We start from the raw sequence: 25,486 nt of genomic DNA on the forward strand, positions 1-25,486 counted from the left end.
CCTCACAATTGTCTCCAGAGGAAGAGTTTATATCTTGGCAGAATAGGCAAGGCCCACACTAATCTAAGGAGAGGAATAAGGTTAGAATTTAACACAGGGGTGTGTTGGGCCACCAAGTGATGGACAGTTGATCCCATGGTAAAAATACCTTTCTTTCCAAGACCCCAAAAGAATTTTTCTCTATTCTGAGTTCTAAAAATATGGGTCTAGTTAATTATCAAGGTCCAGTTTTGGTAAATATGCTGCTCTAGAATCCTCCTATTCCAGGTTCCATCCCCATTTATGGGGTATACGAAGGTCAATTGACATTGTTCCCAGGACGGGGGTCCCATGGGAGCCATGAAAACTTCCTCCCTTTTAATCCAAGGGTTACCCCACACTGTAATCTCTTTAGAGGGCTTCACCTTACAACCCAAAAACGGGAAGACTTGTACCAAGGCCTTGGCTAAATTCTTCCAGAAGAAGGAGGAGCTCTTACTAACTTTTTGAGGGAAGTAGTTTCTCTCTTCCAATACTTGCTTTTCAGGAGATGAATCCAAAGGGAATTCTCTCTGTTTAAGAAAGACCAGGCCACCTTCCATTAGAAGGCTTTATTAATATCTTTAGCTCTTCTAAGACCAGGCCACCCTCCCGTTTTTTTTGGCTAGCAAATGGTATCCTAGTTTGTCCAATGATAAGGATTTGAGTCATTTTTATGTTTACACCAGAAATCCCCCTGAATTTTATCCACTTTATCATTAAAGCTATCTAACAGCCTAAACATGGACATGACATGGTTTGGGATAGCTTAGATGACAGCCTTTGTTAAAACTAGTTATCCCTCTTGAGAAAGGTTTGTAGCCTCCCAAATATTGAGTTTAGAATTCAAGTGGTCTAGAATGAAACCCACAGTGTCTGCCTTATTTTTCTTCCAAATCAGAGGAATCCCAAGGTATCTTGCCTAGCTATCGAGGCTTCCCATTTTCAACTGTCTCTTGAGGAGTTTTTGACCCTTATGGCTTACACTTTTGCTGAAGAAAATGCCTGATTTCGCACAATTAACTACTTGTCCCAACATCCTTTGGAATTTACTAGTGGTGTCTACAAGGTTAACCTTATGGTCCCTCCGAGCTTTAACAAATAAGAAGACACCATATGCAAAGAATATGTGAGAAATTGGGGGGAGGGCGTTCCCTACAAATCTTAACACCCTCAATTAAACCCTGACTTTCAACTCCCCCTAAAAGTCTGGACAGGCCCTCCATAGCCAGGATAAGGAGGTAAGGGAAGAGAAGACCCTATTGTCTTAAACCCCTAATTGGAGCAAACTATCCCTCAGCTATTCTATTCATAAGAATTGAGAAGGAGACAATGGATATACAAAAACGCATTAGCTTACACTAGGTCTCAAAGAAACCTAGACTTCTCAGGACTTCGATGATATAGTCCCACTCAATTTTACCATATGCTTTGAGCATATCAACCTTGATGGTCATAGTCCCAACTCCTCTTTTGATATACTTCATCTATGTTCACACCTGATCCACCGTCTGCACTTCCTACATTCACTCCCGGAAATTGAAACAGGAAAACAGGAATTGTCACCTCCCGGTCTGCTGTAGTCAGCCTCACGGTGTGCAGTCATGCCCCTAGCCCTTTCTTAGCTTCGTAGCCCCATTCTTCCATCATCTTCCACTTGAGGTTCCTTTGGAGATTCCTCCTCTCATAGGCGTGAGCTTTCTTGGCTTCACTCTAGAATCCGACTTTTTTGGCACTAGGATAATAAAAGTATGATTGAGGGATTTTACAAAGCGACCATTTGGGGCAGGGCCAAGTGCTACAGAAAAAATTGCCACCCCTATAAAACTCACCCCATTATAAGCACACATTGGAAAGGAAACATTTCTTGTATTTGTATATTATCAATGATTCCAGATTTGATCCCTATACACAGTTCAAACAACATCCCAACAACCCATTGTGGCAGAGTTTTGTTCTCCTAATGCAGGGCTGCAATCGCTTGTGATATTTATTAAGACCATGTATTGGGACTATATCCAAACTCATTATCAAATTATATAACTCATCCAGAGTTTTGTTCTCGATGAGTAGCTATAGTGTTTTAACTTCTGGGTAGACTCTAGTTAAAAAGTAAGAAAGGGAAAATTCCATTTCAGTACCCCGAACTTTGGGGGTAGTGTCAAATTAATATCTGAACTTTCAAATGTGTCATTGTAGTACCTAAACTTTCAAAAAGTGTCAAGTTGGTCCTTGTCGTTAACTGACCATCAGTTATCTGTTGAAAATGTCAAAACTACCTTCAAAAGAATATACTGTTCATTGTCTCTTACCTTGAGATTGAACCGGTTGTTTTCAAAGAAAAAAGAAAAAAAAACATGAAATATGATAGAGGGAAACAATAACTAAAAGCAAAGAAATAACTAGACAAGAATGCGTTTCAGATCTTACCTTGACAATGACTTCATTAATCTAGAATCTCAAACACCTCAACCGTTTCAGTCTCAAGGTTGAATACAATGAATAGTGTCTTCTTTTGAAGGGTAATTTTGACATTTTCAACAGATAATTTATGGTTGGTTAACGGCAGCGATAAGGACCAACTTGACACTTTTTGAAAGTTTAGGTACTGCAGTGACACGTTTGAAAGTTCGGGTATTAACTTGGCACTACCCGAAAGTTCAGGGTACTAAGTGGAATTTTCTCAAGTAAAAACTAAGAATCTATTATGAAATTCTACGATCACACATACTGAATGGAAGTGCAGGAAAATAAGTGTACGAGACCAGGAAGAAAACAAAAGGAAGCCAGATATTTCTAGCAAACTACTACCCATTGGAAACGTTATCCAAACTTAAGTCGTCTTCAGCTGATGAACACATGCATGCCCATTAACCATTTTGGTTGTCAAGGGAGTTACAGACAGGCCGGCATCGAATTTTTATTATGGAATGCATTATTTACTCCTACCTTCCCACACTCTCACACATCAAACACAGGCAAACCACACCAACCAGGCTGTTTGGGCTTCCCATCAATGAAACCACCAAGCTGCCACAAGGAAAATTCCTTGTCTCAACGCCTCCTCTGAGGACCCAAGCTTTCACGACCTCATCTGTCGTCCTCGGCTTCAATTCTTCCTCAGCCGATTCCCCGGGTGACTTCTCTGTCTTGATTCAGACAAGGTATCAGGCTTCAGGCATCGTCTCACTGATTAATCTTCATTTCATTTCAATAAATTGTTGATTGGTTTTAGACTTTTACGGAGCGGTGGAGGAAAAGGCGCCATCAATGCCTATAAGGATTGAACATGTAATAGCTCAATCAGACGTTTTAACTGGAAGAATTTTCATATGTTTCGTCCTAAATGGTTAAATGGATCGACGTAATGCATTTCCTCTTTTCAACGCCATAGTTCCGCATTCCACATTGTTCATATTTTGTGTACTTTATTTTTTTGGCAGTGCTGTACTCCTTTTTGTCTATTGGCTTGCAAATTTCGTCGTACCAGGCATAGTTTCAAAATATCTCCAATCTGATGGATCGAGTGAAGACGAAGCTCGCACTGATAAAAATCCCTAACAAGATGGAGGAAGCACGCGTACCACCAGTAAATCAGGATCAAGTGCGAAGAAATACAGCTTCAAGAAGACATACTGGTATTTGTTTTCTGGGTTTCTCATTGGTAAAACATCTTTTAAGACCATGCCTTAGCTTGTTTCATCCACAGTCCAAATATTGCAATGTCAGAGGATACTGACTTTGAGTTTGAACGTGTATCGAACTGAATAATGATATATGTCACTACATTGAATTCATCCATTTCACTCGTACCCTCATGCATCACTGATCCCAAAAGAATAAATTATTCAAAATATACAACAGAACAGCTTTATTCGTTCAATCCATTTGAAACCAGTTCAACGTCCCAAACGCACTACAATCTTCACTTCAGAGAGGGGTAAATAAAATCAAAAAAGAAATACTTGTGGAAGTTCAAAACACTAAGTTATTTACATATTTCTTTCATTTTTGGTATTACACACTACACGTTACAGGGGAATCGGGGGTAGGGCAGGGTGCACAAGTAAATGCATATGAAATATATATAGCAAGCAAACATTTAAACTACAATTTGAGCATTTTCATCTACATATGGGGGGTACATCAGCTTGGGATGTGCTGCTGGGCCTGGGAGGCTTCTTTGTAAAAAGAGATGACTTCCCATCGAACAGGTCAGAGAACATTTGGAAAGTGGGATTCTCTTCTGACTTCTTCCAATCCTTTGAGCTTTTTTCTCTCCTATCTTTGCTACCAAAGTTGAGATTAAATTTCTTGAATAGACGCCTTGGTTCACCTGTAGCTATTGGTTCTTCAGACATGATCCTATGGCTATCCTCTGGATGAATCAACATTGTCTCCACTGTTTCATACACCTATAAGCCGTTTTACAATGCAAGCATCAGTTTTATCACCATACAATACCACTAACTCAGGTTTTCTTCTTGTGTCATTCATAAAACCAAGTGACTGGCAGTTTACTACAGGGACAAGAATGTGGCAAGATGCCAAGATGGATTTTCTTGTTCAGGTGGTTCACATACTCACCATGATAAAAATCGTACCAAAGTCTACTAAGCAAAAAAAAAAAAATTTGATCAAAGTGTAATACCAAAGCCATTTACAATCTCAACAGTTCTTTTTTTTTATCTTGCTGAATTCTCACCTTATCCTTTTACCCTTGCATAAGATATTATAGCAAACAGTTCATTTCATCAAAACTGTGCAGGCAGAACATTTCTATTTCTAAATCATGATAAACAACTGTGCAAGAGACATAAGAAAACCCACTTCTCTGTTCCCACTAAGCCTATACCTCTATATGTAATCCAAGTTTATCTACAAGGATGTGTTACTAAGGTTTTATCCCTGGAGTCCAGAAAACTAAATTATATGTGTTCATGATGATATTCAAAATTTAAACATGTGCAACAAACAGAAACTTTGGAGGATTCAATCCAAGATATCTATAAAATTGCACAATCCAAGAAATAGTTATCCCAAGAAAGCCCAGGACACTAATTGATATGGACATACATAGAAATTTGGGAAAAAATGAGAATTACAAATAATAAGACCTAAGAGAATCCCTTAAACATAAAATGGAAAATATGAAAAAAGCAACAAGGACTTCAGTAGCAAGAGTATGAGGTGAAGGTTCCAACACCATCCTTGGAGTCCTAGAACTGACAATGTATGAGATGTGACCTGGAGTTGATCAGAATTCATCTGATTAAGCCAGATATAGATCTCAAATGGTAGTTTTGTTTATTAGCAGATGAAATATGGATCCATTTCATCTGATATGATCAAACAACAAAACACACATTTACATATACAAACGATTGGCATTTATGATATCTAAATTCAATTAGTCAGATTTGATTTATTTATCACTAAGTATGTGCTTAGATCAAAATCAAATCAAGAATTATCTAATCCAAATCCAACCCATCATGGCCATACTTGGAACCTTTTCTTCAATTTTGTTAGGTAATCTGTATGGACCTGCATTTTTGGCACAGATAACAATCAGGTCTAGAGTCTACCTGGCAGAGATCATCAATATTGTCAGTCCAAGTATCTCCCTGGAACATGGCAATCGTGTAGTCCTTGCACTCATAAAACACCTTGGATAAGTTACTGTTTTTAGCAAGTGTAGTTTCAGCAATAATAAAGCCTGAACCAAGCTGCAAAATCCAGAAAAGTATGATTGCATTAGTACCAAATGAATAAACGAAACTAAGATTAGTTTTTATTGATGAATATAAAACCTAGATTTAATTTGGAATTCATGTCATTTATAGAAGGAATAACCCATGAGAATGTGGGCATAAGACTTTGTATAGAGAAAAACAGGAAGATAATATGAAGAACCATCAAGAAATTCTGTAATATTTTGAAGAATCAAAATATTGTTTTGACATTTGTAAGTATTTTTTTGGTAAACCAGATATTTAGAAGCTGGAAGATTGGTTTGGTGATGGAATGAGCAAAGGAAGAAATTAGTTCAGAAACTCTGGACAAATCAGCAGAAAGTTCATACACAGTATAAGAACGCATTCATAAATCCATTCTTCCCCTATTGTGCAGATTCTCCATATAGTAACATTTTCAGGGGGTGAGGAATTAATGGATGGGCACACTACTAGGTCAAAATGTTGCTAAATGATATCAGTGGATTCCCTTAGAGAGAATTCAACTCTTAAATTGAAAAGGTAATAACGTAATAACAGTTTCCTGAAACAAAGTACAACATGCCCACAAGTTAATGCAGGATGCTAAATGCATGTGTTTTCTTGGTAAACACAAAGCAGGATCTCAGAATAGTGAGAGAAGAGGAGGGAGAAGAGAGAAGAGAGAAGAGAAAAAAGGTTTTGGAGAAGATAAAAACATCAGCTGGCGGCACCAGCCTTTTTGATATTTATATTAGGGCGACCACTCAAATAATAAAACAATGTAAAATTACATATGTGCCCTTGCGGCACTAAACTAAAGTAAGACTAACTTATTCAACACTCCATAAACGTCAATCATGCCCAACTTGTCACATAAGTCATTGTGCCGTGAGTGATGTAAGCCTTTTGTAAATATATCTGCAAGTTGCTCCTTAGAACTAACATATGGGGTGCACACTTCCCCATTAACAATTTTCTCTCTAATAAAGTGTTTGTCAACCTCAATATGTTTAGTTCTATCATGAAGAACTGGGTTGGCTGCAATGTTGATGGCAGCCTTGTTATCACAATACAAAGACATGGGGCTATCAACTGGAAAACCCAATTCGCTCAACAAATTCTTTATCCACATGGCTTCAGCCGCTCCATGGGACATTGCTCTATACTCAGCTTTAGCACTAGACCTAGCCACCACACTTTGTTTCTTGCTTCTCCATGTGACTAGGTTTCCTCCCACAAAAGAACAATACCCACTAGTGAACTATCTGTCATCAACTGATCCAGCTCAATCAACATCTGTATACACTTCAATCTTCAAATGCTCATTGTTCTAAAATAGCAAACCAGCTCCTAGAAACTTCTTTAGATATCTGAGGATTCTCTCGGCTACCTCTAAGTGTGTGGTCTTAGGAGCATGCATGAATTGATTAAGAACACCTATGGCATAAGCATGTCTAGTCGGGTCATGGACAAATACAGGAGCCTTCCCACAAGTCTCTGGAATTGCTATACATCCTTGATAACCTCGCCACAACAGTCACCCAGTCTGTGATTTGGATCAATGAGAGAGTCAACTGGCTTAACCCCTAGTTTTCCTAAATCCTGTAACAAATCTAGGATATATTTCCTTTGAGAAATGAAGATCCCCTCTTGTGAGAGTTGAAAATAGTTCACTTGATGTATGGAACTGTTTGAGATTAGATGCAAAACAGAAACTAAACAAACAAGAGAGGAAGGGAAGAGAGAGAGTTGGCGGCAATGAGTGTTAGAGAGTGAGAGTTTCGAACTTAACCTCACTCTAACACTCTAAACATTTTATTAAGGTGTTAATCTTTGATAAATTATAGAGAGGCCCTTGAGTGGGCAGAAAAATACAAAAAAACAAAACATTATAGAGTATGGGCTCAGAATAAGGCCCATAACAAAGAGAAACATAACATAACATGAAATGACAGTCTATGGGCCATTCGGCCCATCTCCTCTCCCCCTCAAGCTGAGCATAGATGTTAATCATGCCCAGCTTGCCAGTATCATGTTGAAGCCTTGCCTTGGAAATGCCCTTGGTGAGAAAATCTGCTAATTGTCCTTCAAAAGTAATGAATGGAAGACACTTCACCGGAGGAGACTCTTTCTCGAATAGTGTCGATCAACCTCAATATGTTTGGTTCGATCATGTTGTACCGGGTTGTGAGCAATGTTGATGGTAGCCTGATTATCACAGTACAACATCATAGGTTTGTCATGATCAATCCCAAGTTCTTCCATTAAGGACCTTAGCCACAACTATTCCGAGACTCCATGTGCCATGGCTCTATACTCTGCTTCTACGGAGGATCGGGCCACAACAGATTGTTTCTTACTCCTCCAAGAGACAACATTACCAGCCACTAGACTGCAATACCCTGAAGTAGATCTTCTATCATCAATATTTCCAGCCCAATCAACATCAGTATAGGCTTCAAGTTTCAGATGACCATGCTTGGTGAATAGAATTCCTTTTCCTGGAGAGCCTTTCAGATAGCACAAAATCCGTTCTGCTGCTGCCATATGAGTATCTCTAGGAGCATGCATGAACTGGCTAATGCAACTGACAACATACGCAATATCTGGCCTAGTCATGCACAGATACAGAAACTTCCCAAGAAGTCTCTGAAAGACCCCTTTGTCTTCCAACAAAGTTCCATCCGAAGCTGAAAGTTTGTAACTCATATCAATGGGAGTTGCAGCTGGTCTTGCACCCAGTTTTCCAGTTTCAGACAACAAATCAAGAACATATTTCCTTTGGGAAATAAGAATCCCATCCTTGGATCTGGCAACTTCTATGCCAAGGAAGTATCTCAACTCCCCCAGATCCTTAATCTCAAATTATGTACGGAGGAAAGACTTAAGAGCCAGAATGCCTGAGGCATCATCACCAGTCACTATAATGTCATCAACATACACAATGAGATACACTGCTAGAGATCCACTTTTCTTTACAAACAGAGTATGATCTGACTGTGTCTGAACATAACCGAATTTAACAAGTGCAGCTCTAAATCTCTCAAACCAGGCTCTAGGAGATTGTTTGAGACCATAAAGTGATTTCTTCAATTTACATACCTTTCCTTGCATATCTTTCCCATACATTCCTGGAGGAAGACACATGTAGACCTCCTCATGTAAGTCACCATTCAGAAATGCATTCTTTACATCTAACTGATAGAGAGGCCAATCAAAGTGAACTGCCAGAGATAAAAGAACCCTCACAGATGTCATCTTGGCAACAGGGGCAAAAGTCTCCAGGTAGTCAATCTCATATGTCTGTGTGTAGCCTTTTGCAACAAGTCTGGCCTTGTACCTCTCAATAGTTCCATCAGCCTTGTATTTAATGGTAAAGACCCACTTGCACCCAACTGGATCCTTCCCTTCAGGCAAATCCACCACCTCCCAAGTACCATTTGCATGTAGAGCATCCATTTCAGTCTTCATGGCATTTCTCCATTCTGGAATCCCAAGAGCTTTTGAGACAGACCTAGGAATGGGGTTAGAAGCAACAGAAGAGAGGTAGGCAAAGTATGAAGGAGAAAGCAGGTCATAAGAAAGGTGTTTGGAAATACAGTGTGCAGTACACTTCCGCTTCCCTTTCCTAACAGCAATGGGGACATCAAGGTCTGGGAAGGATGATTCCAAAGGAGCTGAAGTAGTACCTGTTATCTTATCTGTGATTGGGAATGTATGAGCCTCATCTATTGTAAGGGAAACTACTTGCTCATTCCTAGATCTCTGCCTTTGATACACTTTGGGATTATGGGTAAGACGAGGAGGTAAAGAAATAGGGGCACTAGAACAAGAGGTATGAAGTGATTGATCATCCTTTGATTCATTTGGTGAGGATACAGGTTTGTCAAGAGGGTCAACTGGGACAGGAAGAGGAAGAGCAAAAACTTGTGACAGACTCTCCCCCTGTGGACAATGTCCTTCCTGAGAGGAACCATAAAAAGGAGAAAGTTCATCAAAGGTAACATCCATTTCGGTTCAAACTTATGTCTCTGCACACTTGGAATGTGAACATAGCAGGTACAGCCAAACACACGAAGAGGAATTGGGAAGAGATCCTTGTCTGGATGAAGAAGACAGAAGGGGGATTTAAACCCTAAAACCCTGGATGGCATACGGTTTGAGATAGGTAGCAGTAAGTATAGCATCACCCCAAAATCTTGTGGGAACATGTGAGGCAAACAAAAGGCTCCTTGTAACTTCAACAATATGTCTATTTTTCCTCTCAGCAACTTCATTTTGTTCAGGGGTTCTAACACAGGAGCTTTGATGAATAACCCCCATGTCAGAGAAATACAAGGATAAACTATTTTCAAATAATCTTTTGCATTGTCAGATCTGAAAACCTTAATTTTGGTATCAAATTGAGTTAAAACAAGCTCATGAAATTGCCTCACAAGTCTTGGGACTTCATCCCGGGATTTCATTAAATATATCCAAGTGAATCTAGAAAAGTCATCAATAAATAGGATAAAATATCTGTAACCCCCCATAGAGGATAAGTGGTAAGGCCCCCACACATCAGAGTGCACAATATGAAAAGGAAAAGAGGATCTTTTATTGCTCACAGGATAATTTTTTCTACAATGCTTTGACAACTGACAGGACTCACAATTGAGACTGGACACACTAACTCCCTTAAACAGTTTGGGAAACAAATGACTTAAAGCAGAAAAAGGTAAATGACCTAACCGACAGTGACTCAACATAATTTGACTGACAGACTCTGGAAAAGTATAACCAAAAGCAACATTCTTGGGATGATCAAAGCATTGGCCAGGGGTGTCGAGCAAGTATATTCCATTCGCTTCATGGCCACTCCCAATCACCTTCTGAGACTTCAGGTCCTGAAACACACAGTGAGAAGGGAAAAAGGTTACACAACAATTCAATGACTTGGTCAAGCTACTTACAGATAATAAGTTGGTATTTAATTTAGGTACATGAAGAGTGGAAGATAAGAGTAAGGAGTCTATAGCCTTGACAGTTCCCTTGCCAGAAATAGAGGCAAGAGAACCATCAGCTAAGGTGATTTTGTCATGACCAGGAAGTAAATCATATGAAACAAACAAAGTGGAAAGGTTGGTCATGTGATCAGAAGCACCTGAGTCTATGATCCATGGGGTTTTGAGATTACCTGAGGTGGATGCATGGTTAGCAGAAGCCCTTATACCTGAGTGAGCAAATGCGGTGGTGGCTGGACTTCCAGAAGGGTTGGATGATGAAGTTACACCTTCAAGCTGGCTGATCATCTTTCCAAACTTCTCATATTCAGCTTTCATGGCTACCAACTGTGCACTGGTAGACTCAACCTCTGTATTTGTGCTTGTGGCTGCATGTGCACTTCCTGTCTTTCTACTATCATTCTTCTTCTAGAATTTGATAGGAACAAGATTGGGATGCAATTTCCAACACTTGTACTTTGTGTGTTTCGGCTTCTTACAATATTTACACACCACCTCCTTCTTTCCTGTGCCATTGTGAGCTCCTGTAACCCCTTTGGGTTTAATTCCCATATTTGCAAAATGATCATTGATACTGACTCTTTGAACCTGCACTTGCCTCCTACTTTCTTCACTACTGACCAAAGTATATGCTTGTGACAATGAAACATCTTCCTTGGACAAGATGTTTTGCTTTGTAATGTCATATTCAGAGTTCAGCCCTGTCAAGAACTCAAAGACCCTATTCCTTTCAACCGATTTCTTGTATGTTTCAGCATCCTTGAGGGTATCCCATGTCACAGCCTCTATCAAATCAATCTCTTGCCATAGAGATTTCAGGGTTGAGAAGTATGTTGCAAGTGACTTCTCCCCCTGCCTTAGATTCTTCACATCACTTCTCAGTTTGTAGGTTCTGGCAACATTCAACTTCTGGGAGTAAGTTTCTGCAACACTATCCCAAATTTCTTTAGCCGAGTTCATCCACAAATAATGTTGGCTAATCTGTGGCTGCATTGAGTTCACAAGCCACCCAATCACTATGTAATTCTCCTACACCCATTTCTCATAAGAGGGATCCTCCTCTGGGGGAGCTTTCTTGCTCCCAGAGATAAACCCCCACTTTCCTCTACTGCAAATATGAATTTTTACGGATTGTGACCAGGCCAAATAATTGGTTCCATCCAATTTAACTGTAGTTACAGCCAACAAGGAATCAGTTGTAGTTCCCAAATTATGTCCATATTCAGCAGTGCTCTTGTTCTCAATTTCTGAGAAGTCCATTATGTAACAGCTTCAATTAGGGTTTCGGCAAGCCTTCCAAAAGTGACCTGATTTCAAAGAACTCAGATTGGGTTGAAACAATAGCAAACACAGCAACACACACACTCAGTTCAGATCTGACAGCCGTGAGAACCAAGTTCAGTGGCAGCACTTTCAAGGAGAAGAAACCCTGACTCAGCCTTCAAGGAACAACCAGCCGGCCTCCAAACAATATGTATCCTTGGTTCCCAACAACAATTTCCCAAGGAGAACAAAAAATACAGTCCACAGTACCTAAGAGGACTTTTTACAAACACTATGTATGCAACAGTCAACACTTCACTGTTAACCCAGCAGAAATCACTTCAAGAACACTCCGTCTAGGTCCAAGAAGTAGCTGAACTAAAGTAGAGGCTTGTACCACTTAGTTTAGATCAGTTTTCAGCAGTTTTGGAAGTCCAATAACAGCCGAACCACACTTCCAGAATAACCCAGAAATTTCTGAGTAGAATCAATCCAGCAACAATGGGCCGAATGGAGGTGTGCTTTGAATGCTTTAACAGTCATCCCAAATAACAAAATAACTCAGCAAAGAACTGAGAAAACAACTTACAGTATCTCTGGTTTGAACTTCAAACCAGGCCGAACACTTTGCTCTCTGAGCTAGCATCGAAATCCCCTTTTTCTGATTTCAAATCAGGTTGGAAAACTTGCTCTCTGATTCTTCTTGGTCACCGAACCCTTCTCCAAGTGTATAGAAACTTAGGCACACTCCAATGACCTCCAAGAACCAGGCGAATGACTGTAAACATTCAGCCCTAGAACCTCTTCATGCAGTTGGCTGAACTAGAACACATGAGGGACACGCCAAGCAATGACCCGCTCTGATACCAAGTTGAAAACAGTTCACTTGATGTATGGAACTGTTTGAGATTAGATGCAAAACAAAAACTAAACAAACAAGAGAGGAAGGGAAGAGAGAGAGCTGGCGGCAATGAGTGTTAGAGAGTGAGAGTTTCGAATTTAACCTCACTCTAACACTCTAAACATTTTATTAAGGTGTTAATCTTTGATAAATTACAGAGAGGCCCTTGAGTGGGCAGAAAAATACAAAAAACAGAACATTACAGAGTATGGGCCCAGAATAAGGCCCATAACAAAGAGAAACATAACATAACATAAAATGACAGTTTATGGGCCATTCGGCCCATCTCCTCTACAGTGAGCAAGCTAGTTCAATTCCAAGGAAATACTGTAGGGAACCTAGATCCTTCACCTCAAATTGAGTGGCTAAGAGATACTTTAGCCTCTAAATTTCAACTTTCCAATCACCTATGATCACTATGTCATCAACATACACTATCAAGGCTGCAATCTTTCCTTCCCCCCTTTTCACAAATAGTGTATGGTCAATCTGACACTGTTTGTAGCCAATTTGCTGCATAGCCAGATGAAACTTGTTAAACTAAGCTCTTGGTGATTGTTTTAGACCATACAAGGACTTCTTAACCTACACACTTTCTGCTCTTTGCCTTGGGCACTAAAGCCAGGAGGTTGTACCATGTACACCTCTTCCTCAAGGTCTCCATTCAAGAAGGCGTTTTTAATGTCTAGCTAATGAAGATCCCAATCAAGATTTGCAGCGAGAGAAAAGAACTCTAATGGAGTTCATCTTAGCTACTGGAGCAAAAGTCACTATATAATCTACTCCACATACCTGGGTAAACCCTTTTGCCACCAACCTGGCCTTGTACCTTTCTACTATGCCATCAACCTTGTGCTTCATTGTCAACACCCACTTGCACCCTACCGGTTCCTTACCCTCAGGAAGATCCACTAACTCCCATGTACCATTTTTATGTGAGGCATTTATCTCTTCTTTCATTGCATCTATCCATTCACATACTAAGAGAGTTTCTTCCACATTTTTAGGGATAGGAACACTGTCAATGGAAGAAAGGAAAAAGGTGAGATGTTTTCATAGGAAACAAAATGTGAAATAGGATGCTTGGTGGTACAAGACCTAACTCTCTTTTTGCAATAGGGATGTCTAGGTCATTAGCAGATGAAGCATCAATAGCAAGAGGATCAGAAACATCAATAGAAATGAGAGTACCTAGTTGGATAGGATCTGTCCCCGGTGAATCTAATGATGTTGGTGGTACAGTTTCAAGTAGCTCCACAGCTCTTGAACTTAGCTAGCCCTTGCGACGACAAGTATAAACACAGAATGGAGGGTCAAGCAGAGGGGGAAGAACTTGAACTCATTTCTCCTCCACCTTACTCTCCCCTTGAGGAGAAACAGAGAAAAAAGGGTCACTCTCAAAGAAAGTCACATCTATAGACACATAGTATTTCCTAGAAACGGGGTAAAAAATAACCCTTTTGAAAAGAAGGGTAAACCAAGAATACATAGGGAATGGTACAAGGATCAAGTTTACCACGAGTAGGAGATCGGTCTTGGACAAAACAACGACAACCAAACACACGGATAGGAGTAGAGAAGAGGGGAGCCTTGGGAAATAGGAGCTGATGGGGGGCCTTGTACCCTAACAAGTGAGATGGCATATGGTTGATAAGATAGGCAACACACAACACAACATCTAACCAAAAACATTTAGGAACATTCATGTGTATGAGTAACCCACGAGCAACTTCATCTCTGTTGGGGGTTCTAGCACAAGAGCTGCGATGTATGGATCTACACGAAGCAAAAAACTCTGTAAGATCGCTATGAAAGTACTCTTTGGAATTGTCCGATTGGAAAATTTGGATCTCCGTTTGAAACTGAGTGAATATCAAGCATTGGAAATCTTTAATGATTTTGGGTACTTCATCAATAAGCGTAATGAAATACTTATAGCCAGACTCAGATGTTAAAGTAAGAGGGCCTCAAACATCAGAATAAACAATATTGAAAGGAAAATCAGATTTATTATTCCTTGAAGTAAAATGATTTCTACAATGTTTGCTCAACTAACAAGTTTGACATGTGAAATCCAACACTGACACTGACTTAAATAAATCTGGTAACAAAACTTTCAACGATTTAAAAGATAAATGACCCAAATAACTATGCTAAATGGACTTGACTCTTACTAGACAGACTCTTAAACTTAATAGCCGCAAGACTAGCTTTATTCTCCAACATGTAAAGACCATCCACCATACAACCTCTACCAATCATCTTCCCCGAGGACAAATCCTATATCACACATGAGGAAGGGAAAAAGGTTACTGAGAAGTTTAACGAATTTGTTATACTACTACTAACAGAGAACAAATTTATAGGTAGTTTTGGAACATGTAGAACATCAGAAAGGGTGAATCCAAAAGGAAGAGAGATGGTTCCTTGACCAGCTATGGTGGAGAAAGAACCATCATCAAGTCTCGATTGAAAACTGTTAGAATTCAGGTCTGCCTTAGAGTTCTGCCTGTCTGAGATCAGTATGTAGAAGAAGAAAGGTGAAAGAGAGAGAGAATTCTGGTTCGAACTGAAAGAGTCAACATGACTTCTCCCAGTCGGCCAGGAAGTATTTATATTATTATTAAAACATAAATGAAAAGACCTATGTGCCCTTACTTAAGTTAAGAGCACTTGTTCCAACACAACATTACAGATCAGCAACATTAATCTAGGTATAAAGACAGAAATACCCCTATGCTAACACTCCCCCTCAAGCTAGTGAGTATATATAATATACTCCCAGCTTGTTACATATGTAGTCCACTCTTCCCCGACTCAAGCCTTTTGTAAATAAGTCAGCCCACTGATTTCCTATATTAACATGTGTAGTGTCTAGCTCTCCATTCAGCACCTTCTCCCTCACAAAGTGACAGTCAACCTCAATGTACTTGGTTCTTTCATGAAACACTGGATTAGAGGAGATATGAACTGTAGCCTGATTATCACAATAGAGCTTCATTGGAGTGTTAATGTTGTACCCTACTTCCTATAGAAGGTTCCTTAGCCACACTAATTCACAAGCGGTGTGCGCCATAGCCCTATATTCTGCTTCTGCACCTCTTCTTGTCACAACCGTCTGCTTCTTACTTTTCCATGTCACCAGGTTACCTCCCAGAAACGTGCAATAGCCTGTAGTAGACCGCCTATCAGACATAGAACTGGCCCAGTCAGCATCAGAATATCCTTCTATTTCAAGTTTTCCCCCACTCTTGTATATCAGACCGCGACCCGGAGCCCCTTTTAGATACTTCACAATTCTCAGAACTGCATTCCAATGAGGAATCAGAGGTTTTTCCATGAACTGTCTTACCACACTAACCGCAAATGAGATGTCTGGTCTAGTAATGGTTAGGTAGTTCAGTTTGCCCACAAGTCGTCGGTATCTGCTAGGGTTTTCAAACACTTCACCCATATCACTGCTTAGCTTGGTATTTGTGTCCATGGATCTTTCAGCTGGTTTGGCACCCTTTCTTCCAGCAAATCAAGCACATACTTCCTCTGGCACAGGTTAATACCATACTTGGATCTCGCTACCTCTATCCCCAAGAAGTATTTCAGCTTACCCAGATCCTTTGTCTGAAAGTGATCCTGCAGATAAGTCTTCAGCCTGTCAATACCAATGTTATCATTCCCAGTAATAACAATATCATCTACATACACCACCAACAGTATTTTTCCTCCCGGAGAGTCATGACTAAATACAGAATGGTCAACTTTGCACTGTTTCATACCAAACTTCTTTACCACCTCACTGAACCTACCAAACCATGCTCGAGGAGACTGTTTAAGCCCATATATAGCCTTCCTTAGTCTGCACACCTTATCATCCTCCCCCTGAGCAACAAACCCTGGAGGTTGCTCCATGTAGACCTCCTCGAGTAAGTCACCATGCAAAAAGACATTCTTGATATCAAGCTGATATAGTGGCCACTCATACATGGCTGCAAGAGAGATCACAACACGAACTGACCCTATCTTAGCAACCGGTGAGAAGGTCTCTGTGTAGTCAATATCATAGGTTTGGGAGTACCCTTTTGCAACTAATCGCGCTTTCAGGCGTTCAACACTACCATCAGGCAGATACTTAACCGTATAAACCCATTTACAACCAACAGCTTGCTTCCCAGGAGGAAGAGCAGTGAGGTCCCAAGTATGATTATGATGAAGGGCTGAGAGTTCTTCTTCCATGGCATAGCACCACCCTGGAGAGGCAAGGGCTTCTTGGACATCTTTAGGAACAATAACTGATGATAACAGGATAACAAACTGGCAATGGGAAGCGGAAAGGTGAGTAAGAGAAACATAATTAGAAATGGGATGAAGGGTGCAAGTATGTTTACCTTTCCGCAAAGCAATGGGTAGATCAAGCTCAGATGCTAAGTGCGGGTCTGGTGCTGGATCCGTCGACGGAGATGTAACCGGAGGAGTAGTAGCTGGTGCGCGTGGGCGATGTGTATACACATGATGGATAGGTGGGTGTTCAACAGGTGGTGACACCGGAGGCAAGGATTTGGTCACGACTAGAACAAATGAAGGAGGATCGACAACGGGAAGTGGAAGAGGAGGTGATGAGGAGGAAGAAGCATCACCGGACCCCAAAATGAACGGAGTAGACTCAAAGAAACTAACATCAGCACATACAAAGGACCGTCGAGAACCAGGATGGTAACACCTATACCCTTTCTAGGTCCGAGAATAGCCAAGGAAGATGCATTTGAGAGAACGGGCATCGAACTTGTCATTCCCGGGACCCAGATTATGGACGAAGCAAACACACCCAAAAGCTCTCAGCGTAAGAGGGAACGGAGACAAAGTGGGAAACAAGACCTGAAACGGAGAATGACCATAAAGGATGAACATGGGCATCCGATTAATCAGAAAGCAAGAGGTAAGCACTGCATCACTCCAAAAAGGTTTGGGAACATGCATGTGACGCATGAGGGATCTTGCTGTTTCAAGGAGATGGCGATTCTTTCTCTCAGCCACCCCGTTTTGTTGTGGGGTGTAGGTACACGAGGTCTAATGTATAATGCCGTGTTGGTCCAGGTATTTCTGAAATGATGAGGATAAATATTCACGGCCATTATCAGAACGAAAAACTTTGATGTGGGTACCAAATTGGTTACGAATCTCAGCATAAAATTTCTGAAAAATGGTAAACAATTCACTTCTTTCTTTCATTAAATAGAGCCACGTCATCCTTGAAAAATCATCCACAAAAATGACAAAATATCTGTATCCATTATATGACATCACTTTATAAGGACCCCAAACATCTGAATGAACTAAAGAAAAAGGACTCGACACACGGTTATCAACCCTAGAACTAAAGGGAACACGATGGTGTTTCCCAAACTGACACGACTCACAATCCAAAACAGAAAGCTGACTCAAGGATGGAACCAAGGACTTCAAGACTTTTAGCAACGGATGACCAAATCGGCAGTGCCACTGGAGAGGAGAAAGAGATGATTGGAGAGTTGTTGAAGTTCTACCACCACCACTGTCAAGATAATACAGTCCACCTGCTTCATGCCCTCCACCAATCTTCATCCCCGTCTCGAGATCCTGAAAAACACACATAGAAGGATAAAAGGTAATGGAGCAATTAAGTGATTTGGTCAGCTTACTAACAGACATAAGGTTAAAAGGCAATTTAGGAACATACAAAACTGATGAGAGGGATACAGGATCTAGGTCAACATTACCAACACCACAAATTGAGGATGTGGAACCATTAGCAAGGGTGACAGATTGTGATGTTGAGCAATGAGATAAGGAGGAAAACACACCTGGAGTTCCAGTCATGTGATCGGAGGCTCCAGAGTCAATGATCCAGGGATTGGGTGTACATGCCAGACAAGCCATACCTGAGTGAGCAAAAGTCGTCGTGTTCTGCTGTGATTGGATAAACCTCTCATATTCATCACGGGGAACACTCACCATCTCCTTCATGGGACTATCTGTGGATGTAGGAGGCATCTGATCAGATGAATGATTCTCTTGTCTAAAGCTGGAAATTGAGTCACCGGTCGCGGCATGATTGGCCCAGGTTGAGGGAGGATCGTGTAGATCATAACAATAGTTGATGGTATGTCCATCCATACCACAATGAGTGCACTTCCTTGGGCCTGAGCTACGTCATCTACCACGGCCTCCCCCTGAATCTCAGCCCCCAGTACGACCACCACCATGATTATGAGTAGACCCACCATTGCCACTTCGGCCATACGCAGAACCACTACCACCACCACGGCCAGACTGAGCTCCCCTAGCTCCACCTCTAACACCACGGCCTCTCGATACAGCAAAGGCAGATCTATCTGAGATGTTAGAGTTCTCAGTAGATCCGATAGAAATCCTCCGGAGTCGAGCAAATACCTCTTCTAGGGACGGAAGAGCTGATCCTCCTAATATCTGAGCCCGTACTGGTTCATATTCAGACTTTAGTCCCACCAAAAATCTAGTCACATCAAGCTGCTCTCTCTGTTGTTGCTGAATCTTGACATCAGAAGTGAGAGGATGATAGACATTCAACTCATTACGTATGTTCCTCGTGTTGGCATAGTACTCCTCAAGACTCTGATTGCCCTGTTGCAGGTTAAAGTACTCTTGATAAAGCTGATAAACTCTGGTTGTATTGTCCTGCCCCGAATACAATTTCTTCGCATGGTCCCACACATCTTTGGCAGTATCAAGAAACATGAAGTTCACACTAATCCTGGGTTCCATACTGTTCCACAACCATGTGATGATCTGAGCATCCTCTTGCTCCCAGTTTTCATACTCGTGAGAGTCAGAGGAGGGTTTCTCCTCTCTGATGTGTTTTACCTTCCTCTTTGCCTTCAGAAAGACTTCAACGGATTTAGCCCAAGGCACATAATTCTCTCCATTTAATTTAATAGAGGTCATCTGAACATTCAGGTAGTCTGTAGGCACCATCACACTAGGCTTATAATCATTATTATCTCCCATTATGTTATCATCGATTCTGCACACTTGCTGAATTCTATTATCACTGAGATCTGCAGACTACACACCACTAGGTCACACCTGTCACACTGATTGCAGCACTTATTATTGCTGGAATGTGTGCTCTTTACACCACAAACCCTAGATCACACCTGTCACACTGATTTCAGCACTTGTTGCTGAAAAGTGTGCTCACACCACAAACCCTACTCCTACAACTACCTGAAATCTCACCACTATATGATCATATCTCTTCCTTCAAAATGCACAAAGAAACCAGCATAAACCCTAGCACATTATTGTCCGAAACCCTAGCATATGGTCTGAAACACACTTCCTATTTAATCCATAACAGATATCATGCACTGAAATCTCTTACCTTATCACTGAAGTAACACCCATACGAGCAGGAAATCAGTCCACACACGACAGCCACTACACACACAACAGCCACACACGACAGCCACTGCACACACAGTTCGGCCCTCTATTCTTCCTCTACTAGGAGAGGGCGATCTCAGAAATCACAACAACCGACCACATACAACCTGACTGGAGGCATAGAAACCTCCAAGGGAAGAGGGCGATCACTCATTTTCAGCCCTTTCCCTTATCTCCAATCGAACACAGAAAAAAAAAGGAAAAACCCTAGATAGGGTGCGCAGAGAATAGAAACCTAGGCAAGCAGAAATCTAGGCAGATTCAAGTTGCTCTGATACCATGTTAGAATTCAGGTCTGCCTTAGAGTTCTACCTGTCTAAGATCAGTTATGTAGAAGAAGAAAGGTGAAAGAGAGAGAGAAAGAGAGAAGAGAGAATTCTGGTTCGAACTGAAAGGGTCAACATGACTTCTCCCGGTCGTCCAGGAAGTATTTATATTATTATTAAAACATAACTGAAAAGACCTATGTGCCCTTACTTAAGTTAAAAGCACTTGTTCCAACACAACATTACAGATCAGCAACATTAATCTAGGTATAAAGACAGAAATACCCCTACGCTAACAAAAACAATTGGACTTACCCGTCATATGGTTCGAGGCTCCAAAATCTATTATCCAAGGAGAGTCTGAGGGATGAGAGGACACATGGAAAGCTGTGGCAAAATTACCGTTACCTGATGTAGACACAAAGGAAGTTGAGGGGGGAGAAGCAGAACCCATTTGGCAGATTGCCCTCCCATACAGCTCCAAATGGTCACAGAAAGAATTAATGATATCTTCTCTAGGATCAATCACAAAAGGGCTCATGGTAGTGGTAGATGATTGAGGCTCTTGAGAGGCTAAGTTTGTTGCATTAAACTTCTTTTGACCTTGTTGTCCTGGCTTCTTATTCTGGTTTGATTTTTTACTCAACTCCTAGGCCCACTTTGGCTTCCCATGAAGTTCCCAACATGTATCCCAAGTATGTCTAGAATTTTTACTCTGCTCCCCCTTAGAATTATTCATCACATTCCGTCTGCTCTCTTCTAACTGTATTAGAGCATACACTTCTTGCATTGATGGGAGATCTTTATTCCCCAATATCTGAACCCTGATAGATTCATATGTGGAATTCAGCCCTAAGAGGAAGGCAAACACCCTTTGTTGGGAAACCAAAGACTTGTATGCTTTAGCATCTGCATCACATTTTCAATCTATGTTCTGATAATGATCTAGTTCTTTCCAAATAGAGGTCAAGTCTAAATAGTAGACAGAGAGACTCCTCTCCCCCTGCTTACAAGTTGAGGAGATAGCCTACAACTGATATATTTTGGCATAATGTCATTGTTCTGAATATGTAGATTTAGCTTGCTCCCATATCTCATGAGTTATTTCTGCCCACATGAAGGTCTTTCTCACTTGTGGTAGCATGGGCAATAACAGCCATGACATCACCATGCTATTTTCCTAGTCCCACCTATCATGTTCTACACCTCCAAACTGTGGTTCTTTAACTCTACCATTGATATACCCCACTTTTCCCCTTGCAATTATGTAGAGCTTGATTCCCCTTGACCATTCTAGGTAATTGAGACCATCAAAGGGAATCACAGCAATGGGAAAACTCATGTCAAAGCCTCCATTCATTCCACTCTAACTAGAGGTCACACCAGACATATCAGAATCATCAGAAGACATGGTACTTGATTTCAGTTCAGTCACAATTCAATCAAAGAACTAGTTCTCAGTTCAGTTCAGATTCACAGTTCAGTCAAAAAATTTAAAACCTTAGTCCAGCCACAGTTCTGGGCACAAAAACAAAATTCTTGTTCTCACACAGCATAATCAAATCTGATCACACAACATCACTTGTTCTCATATTACAACCCTACTGAACCAGTTCAGATGTACAAAACATATAAAAAATCAGGTCTGATCAGTCCCTCCAAACAATAATTCATCAATTTTTCACACGACCACTGAAGTTTCAAGGAACTAAGGAAAGAAAAACTGCTGTCACAGTAGTTACAGAACATGCAGACCTGAACAGCCCACCTTTCAGGGCACAAGAAGGATCACTCGATCCACATAGGCTGAGAGGAAACACTCTCACAACAGCCACAGGTCATTAGACCCACATAACCCACTCACCTGGGTACAGAAGGATCAATTCGATCCACAAAGTTGAGGAGAAAAGAAAACAAAAAAAAAAAAAAAAGAAAAACCTTTCACAGCATTCGCCTTCCCTCCCCTTGGTGTTTTTTGGGCCCACGACCAAGAGGGGAGAGGAAGAATCACAACAAGCCTCCTCATGTCAACCAGAAATCCCTTTTCTTTGATTCGATCACCAATGGACAAAGAAAGCAGCTGGATAAAGAAAAGGACTGATCACACTACTCCTAAGACTTGATCTGTCACTCTGATACCATGTTTTCTTGGTAAACACGCAGCAGGATCTCAGAATAGTGAGAGAAGAGGAGGGAGAAGAGAGAAGAGAGAAAAGAGAAAAAAGGTTTTGGAGAGGAAAAGAACATCAGCTGGCGGTGCCAGCTTTTTTGATGTTTATATTAGGGCAACCACTCAAATAATAAAACAATGTAAAATTACATATGTGCCCTTGCAGCACTAAACTAAAGTAAGACTAACTTATTCAACAGCATGCATAAACCATTTCAAAAGTGCAATTCATGGATAGGGTGCAGTTTCGTATATGAGCCTAGGAAGTAGGAAGATTATAATCAGTTGGAGCTACCCATTTCCAGTTGCAGGTGGGAAAATAATATTTTTTTCTATCTACAATGCAGAAAATAATTGGTGTAGAAGACAGAAATGGAATAGAAAAATGAGATATACTGCAAAACTTACTAATGAAGCAAATAGTTGTTTAAAAAGGTCAGCAGGTTGGATGTCCTCCAAAGTATTCAGGATGCCTTCCCTACAAAATTAAAACAATCCAAATGTCTTTATCAGATTTTAGTTTTTATAAACATCAAAAAAGGTGAAAATCATGCACAATTGCATTGTCTTAAAGGTGTGATCATCCCTCTGCTAGCTTTCAATTTCCTTGTTTTAAGCTTTTGCAAGGAAAGAACCACAATCCTAAAGGTTCTCTCAAAATGGAAAAGGAAAAGCAAGAAGAAAAATCTCTTACACTGCCAAATCCTCATCAAATAGTGGTGTCTGTTTAGCAGCAGGTAATGGCTTAGCATTTTTCCAAAGTTCACGCCATAAATTACCTAGATGTGAACAAGTATAAATAACATTATCATTTGGTCAGTGGAAAATATACACCAAGAATTTATGTTTTTCATACAGTAACCTAACCAGATAAAAGTTTCCAAACTACTGAATTAGTACTAAGCTGATTTTCTGTTCTAACAAAACAAACTCCACATTTTTGGCTGTTGCCATGGACACGGTAACGAAGTCATCATCCAAGTTTAGAAAATTTCCTGAATAACATTCAAAGATCACCACAAACCCCCTATCTGTAGAGAAAGGAGTCTATTGAAGGATATGACCTCAATAACATCAGATGATATTTCATGGCACTGCATCATCATTTTATTTAAGCAAAGAATTAATAACTCTGCATAGCTCCTGTCCCAGATGCCAAAGTAAAGCTATCAGTCTAGGATAAATAATTGCAGTTTCAATTTTTATTCTATACATGTCCACTGATTAATTTAAACAGAAAATGAATGTTTTCATTATGGTTTCTCTAGAATTTTATAACAGAATCGAAATATTCCACAAATTACATAGCCTGCTTTAAGAAGCAAAAAATGACAAAATGAGGAGAGTTGACCTTCTTTTTGCATCCGACTACTTAGTTGGCCTCTTTTAGATGATGGATCTCCACCATCAAAAGAGTCTTTGGTCTCATTACTTCGTTCAGTTTCTATCCAATCTGCTGGAGAGTACCACCTTACAAAGTCTTCTAATATGCATCCAGGATTTGCAGCCTAGTACATGAAATAGAGTATACTTGAGTTAAACAGCAAGCATTATTAACCATTTACAAGATGTGCAAACATCTATAAATTTGACTTCACAATTAGACATCACCTTGAATGCCTGCATGTCAGATAGGAGTTGAGAACACCCAGCACCAAGACTGAGCATAACAGAGAGATCACTTAGAATTAGTTCCAAGGATTATGAAGATTAATAATGGTAGAAAAACAAAATGTAAATATATATCATACATATATATTATATTCACTCTGCGTCTACTATTTTGGCATCTTACAGAGTTACAACACTATCAGCAATTCTAAGAATATGACCATGGTACCATAACCATTTTGTGAAACTTCTTGACGAGTATATTAGTAAATCTCATTACTGACCAAATGGTAAATATGGGGCAAATAGGCCCTGTTCAAAATTTCCATACATCTTATTTGTAATAATAGTTGGAAATCTAATTGTTAGTTTATTCATTACATGTCTTGTTCATTTACAAATTTCACAACATTATAAGTAATGTTGAGAATGTTGTAGAATAAAGGTGGTATTGCATCGAGGCATTTCTTACTATCAATCAACAGGGAAATTCTACATATTGGCACTGAGATCAGGAGTACTTTATAAACATAAGGTTAGGCAATAAAGAGAAAAATAATTGCTCCTATATTAAGCAGTTAAGATGAATAAACTGAAAAGGAAAAATGATGGAAGAGGGAAATATAAAATGAGGAGCAATTTTTCCTTTGAGAGAACCTGAAACAGCTCCAAGAGGTGATAAAGAAGAACCAACCACTATAGTTTGGTCATAGAGGTACAAGTTGGGCTGGATAGGGAATTGTTAAATTTTCAATGGGCCTTAAAGCCCCATGTAGTTGAAATTCTTCAACTTGCAGCCCTATTTGGTTATGTACAATGAAGACCAACAAATACCACTAGCAAGGAGTGATTCTGTGCAGAACTTCTGTAAGGACCATTAAAGGGTGATCTTATATCAACTGAGGTAGCAAAAAGGATTTGAAGGATCACACTCCCCAGTAGACATCAGTTAATTCCTCTGAATTTTGGCTATAGTAAAGTACTAGTAAATTGCAGTTTTGTCCCCTTTAGTGCTTGATCAAATACAGTGGGTTCACAGTATTGTCTTCTGAATTTAAAAATTAAAAGATAAAAAAATTGAG

General features: G+C 40.2%; 1 protein-coding gene and 1 long non-coding RNA gene across 10 annotated transcripts in view; one reads left to right on the plus strand and one right to left on the minus strand.

Annotated features, from left to right (window-relative positions):
- The first annotated feature begins 2,769 nt into the window (after positions 1–2,769).
- LOC104612763 (uncharacterized) overlaps positions 2,770–25,486 on the plus strand; it is a 31,922-nt gene continuing 9,205 nt past the window's right edge. For 2 of the 4 annotated variants that reach the window (XR_016085280.1, XR_016085281.1), the window contains exons 1-2: positions 2,825–3,182; positions 3,462–3,656. This is a non-coding gene — a long non-coding RNA (uncharacterized LOC104612763). Of the gene's footprint in view, positions 3,183–3,461; positions 3,825–25,486 lie in introns of those variants that run through there. The other 2 variants (XR_737845.3, XR_016085282.1) reach the window with 2 other exon arrangements.
- The window catches only part of LOC104612766 (uncharacterized), a 31,290-nt gene continuing 9,787 nt past the window's right edge, over positions 3,984–25,486 (minus strand). For all 6 annotated transcript variants that reach the window (XM_010280334.3, XM_010280335.3, XM_088902735.1 and 3 more), the window contains 6 exons: positions 24,405–24,453; positions 24,145–24,301; positions 23,488–23,572; positions 23,202–23,271; positions 5,607–5,747; positions 3,984–4,433 (listed from right to left, as the gene is read on the minus strand). In XM_010280334.3, coding sequence (XP_010278636.1) covers positions 4,143–4,433; positions 5,607–5,747; positions 23,202–23,271; positions 23,488–23,572; positions 24,145–24,301; positions 24,405–24,453 — 793 coding nt within the window. In that variant the 3' untranslated portion in view covers positions 3,984–4,142. The remainder of the gene's footprint in view (positions 4,434–5,606; positions 5,748–23,201; positions 23,272–23,487; positions 23,573–24,144; positions 24,302–24,404; positions 24,454–25,486) is intronic.

Source organism: Nelumbo nucifera, chromosome 1 (genome assembly GCF_055504915.1).
Source record: "Nelumbo nucifera cultivar China Antique chromosome 1, China Antique-T2T, whole genome shotgun sequence".
NCBI classification, from domain to species: domain Eukaryota; kingdom Viridiplantae; phylum Streptophyta; class Magnoliopsida; order Proteales; family Nelumbonaceae; genus Nelumbo; species Nelumbo nucifera.